Source organism: Propithecus coquereli, unplaced genomic scaffold (genome assembly GCF_000956105.1).
Source record: "Propithecus coquereli isolate 6110/MARCELLA unplaced genomic scaffold, Pcoq_1.0 Scaffold148, whole genome shotgun sequence".
In the NCBI taxonomy this organism is placed as follows: Eukaryota; Metazoa; Chordata; class Mammalia; order Primates; family Indriidae; genus Propithecus; species Propithecus coquereli.
The window spans coordinates 2,171,108-2,173,085 of record NW_012139191.1 but is presented as its reverse complement, the minus strand read 5'-3'; the positions used below and the strand labels follow the sequence as shown (position 1 = coordinate 2,173,085).

At 40.3% G+C, this 1,978-nt stretch overlaps 1 protein-coding gene across 1 annotated transcript in view; it reads left to right on the top strand.

Moving 5' to 3' along the window:
• The window catches only part of ERG (v-ets avian erythroblastosis virus E26 oncogene homolog), a 274,924-nt gene extending 273,234 nt beyond the window's left edge, over nt 1-1,690 (top strand). The window contains exon 12 of the mRNA XM_012640127.1: nt 1,552-1,690. Within this exon, the coding sequence (XP_012495581.1) occupies nt 1,552-1,583 (32 nt within the window). The 3' untranslated portion in view covers nt 1,584-1,690. The remainder of the gene's footprint in view (nt 1-1,551) is intronic.
• The last annotated feature ends 288 nt before the right edge of the window (nt 1,691-1,978 follow it).

Sequence of the window (1,978 nt, the reverse complement as noted above, 5' to 3'; positions counted from 1 at the left end):
CTTTTCCAATACACTACAGGGAAATATCTTCATGACCTTGAGGTGCAAAAGGATCTTATAAAACAAGACATAAAAACTACAAACTATAAAATAAATATTGATAAGTATTACTACATTAAAATTAAGGTATTTTTTACTAAAAGGTATAAAAAGAGTAAAAAGACAAACTATATGCTGAAAGAAAATATTTGTGACCCATATAATCTGTCCAGAATGTATTACTACTATAAATCAATAAGAAAAAAAAAGTAGAAAATATGCAAAGGAATTGAATAGCCCACCCTTCAAGAGTAGAAACTTGATGAACAATGAATTAGGAACAATGTTTAAGCTCATGGTAATCAAAGGATGCAAATTAAAACCAAAATGATATCTATTTTACACCCACCAAATTGGCAAGCATTAGAAAGACCACCCAGGAACAAGATGGTAAAGGCACAAAGAGAGCGCTCGTGCACTGTTGGTGGGTGTGCAGAGTGGCGCAGTCTCTTTGGAAAACAGTTTGGCACTCATTGACCCTCATTGTAGAACAGATGAAGTGCATACCCCAAATCTTTTTTTAGGGGTACTCCATAGGAAATTAGGGAATTCTTCCAGAAGTCCACAAAGATCCATGTACCAGAGTGCTCCAGCAAGCATGCTTGTCATAATATAAACTGAGGGAAAAAAAAAATCAAGAATCCATCAACATTAGATTGGATTAGCAGTTTGGGTTTATCCACATAATAGAGTATATACAGCAATTAATGAAACTCACTAACTGTGGGGCCAAAGAAGCAAGTAGCAGGAAAACATAAGTTAATATGGTATACTTTGACTCAAACTGTACAAAAGCAAATTATGTAACCAAAACCTGTGTATCCTCATAAAATTCTGAAATAAAAAAAATACAATGTGGTTTCATTTATTTATGTTTCAAAAGCAGGCAAAGACAATATATTGTTTAGGAGTCGGGTAATGGTATTGAAAAATATGAAGAAAGGCAAAGGAACGATTAGATTATTCCAAAGTCAAGATAGGGATTACCTCTCAGCAGGAAGAAAACGAGTGGTGTCAAGAAGGGACATTCAGAGCTTTTAAGGATCTGGCAATGTTCTATTTCCCCCTGTGGTGGTGTTTTCTTTATCTGTTTTATAGATAGATAGATTCATTTTATGCACTTTTCTGTACGTATGATGTACCTTCCAATACACATGTTTTTTTAAATGATAAGGAAAGAAGAGAATGAATACGGGCTTGGCCCCAGTTTTGCTCCCAGCGGGAGTGTGGCCCTGCAGGAGCAATGTTTGGCATGCTGGTGACCTGTGCTGCGCTCTGATTGCTCCCTGCAGAGGATGTGGCACTTCCTCTTGGGAGGTGGCTGAGAGTTTGCTTTTGGTACAATGGGTTTCGGTATTCCCCAGAAGGTTTTGCTCCCCCGCCAAATGCCCTCTGTTGGTTAGTTATTGTTGATGAATGTCTGTGTGGAATTTTCTGCCTCTCTATTATGAGTCCTCTATGATTTTCCTCCCTTCAGGAGATGGAGCTGAATTCCCCACCCTTTTAAGAAAGGCTGGACCCAATGGCCTGCTCCTAATAAATAGAATATAGCAGATGTGATGGTGTGTGACTTCTGAGACTAGGTCACAAAAAGCAATGTGGCCTTCTCTTTGGATCATTTGCTCAGGAAGAGGCAACTGCCATGTCATGAGAACACTCAATCAGGTCCCATCTGCCATGTCATACAAACTGCATCTGCAAGGCTTGGACTTCAAGCCCTGGTTCACCAGGGGAGGAACAGGTGATCCCCCACCAGGAATCTCAGCTGCTGGAATTGGGCTGTAAACAAGTCCAGCCATGTCTTCCTGCTGTTGGATCCCAACTCTTAGTCTTGCAAGGAGAGGCAAGTTTAGAACCCCTCTGAAGGTTAGGGTCCCTCTCCTGCAGTCAGATGCCAGGCCCTGTGAGCCCTCTGTGTACTACCACAGAGCCATGTGTA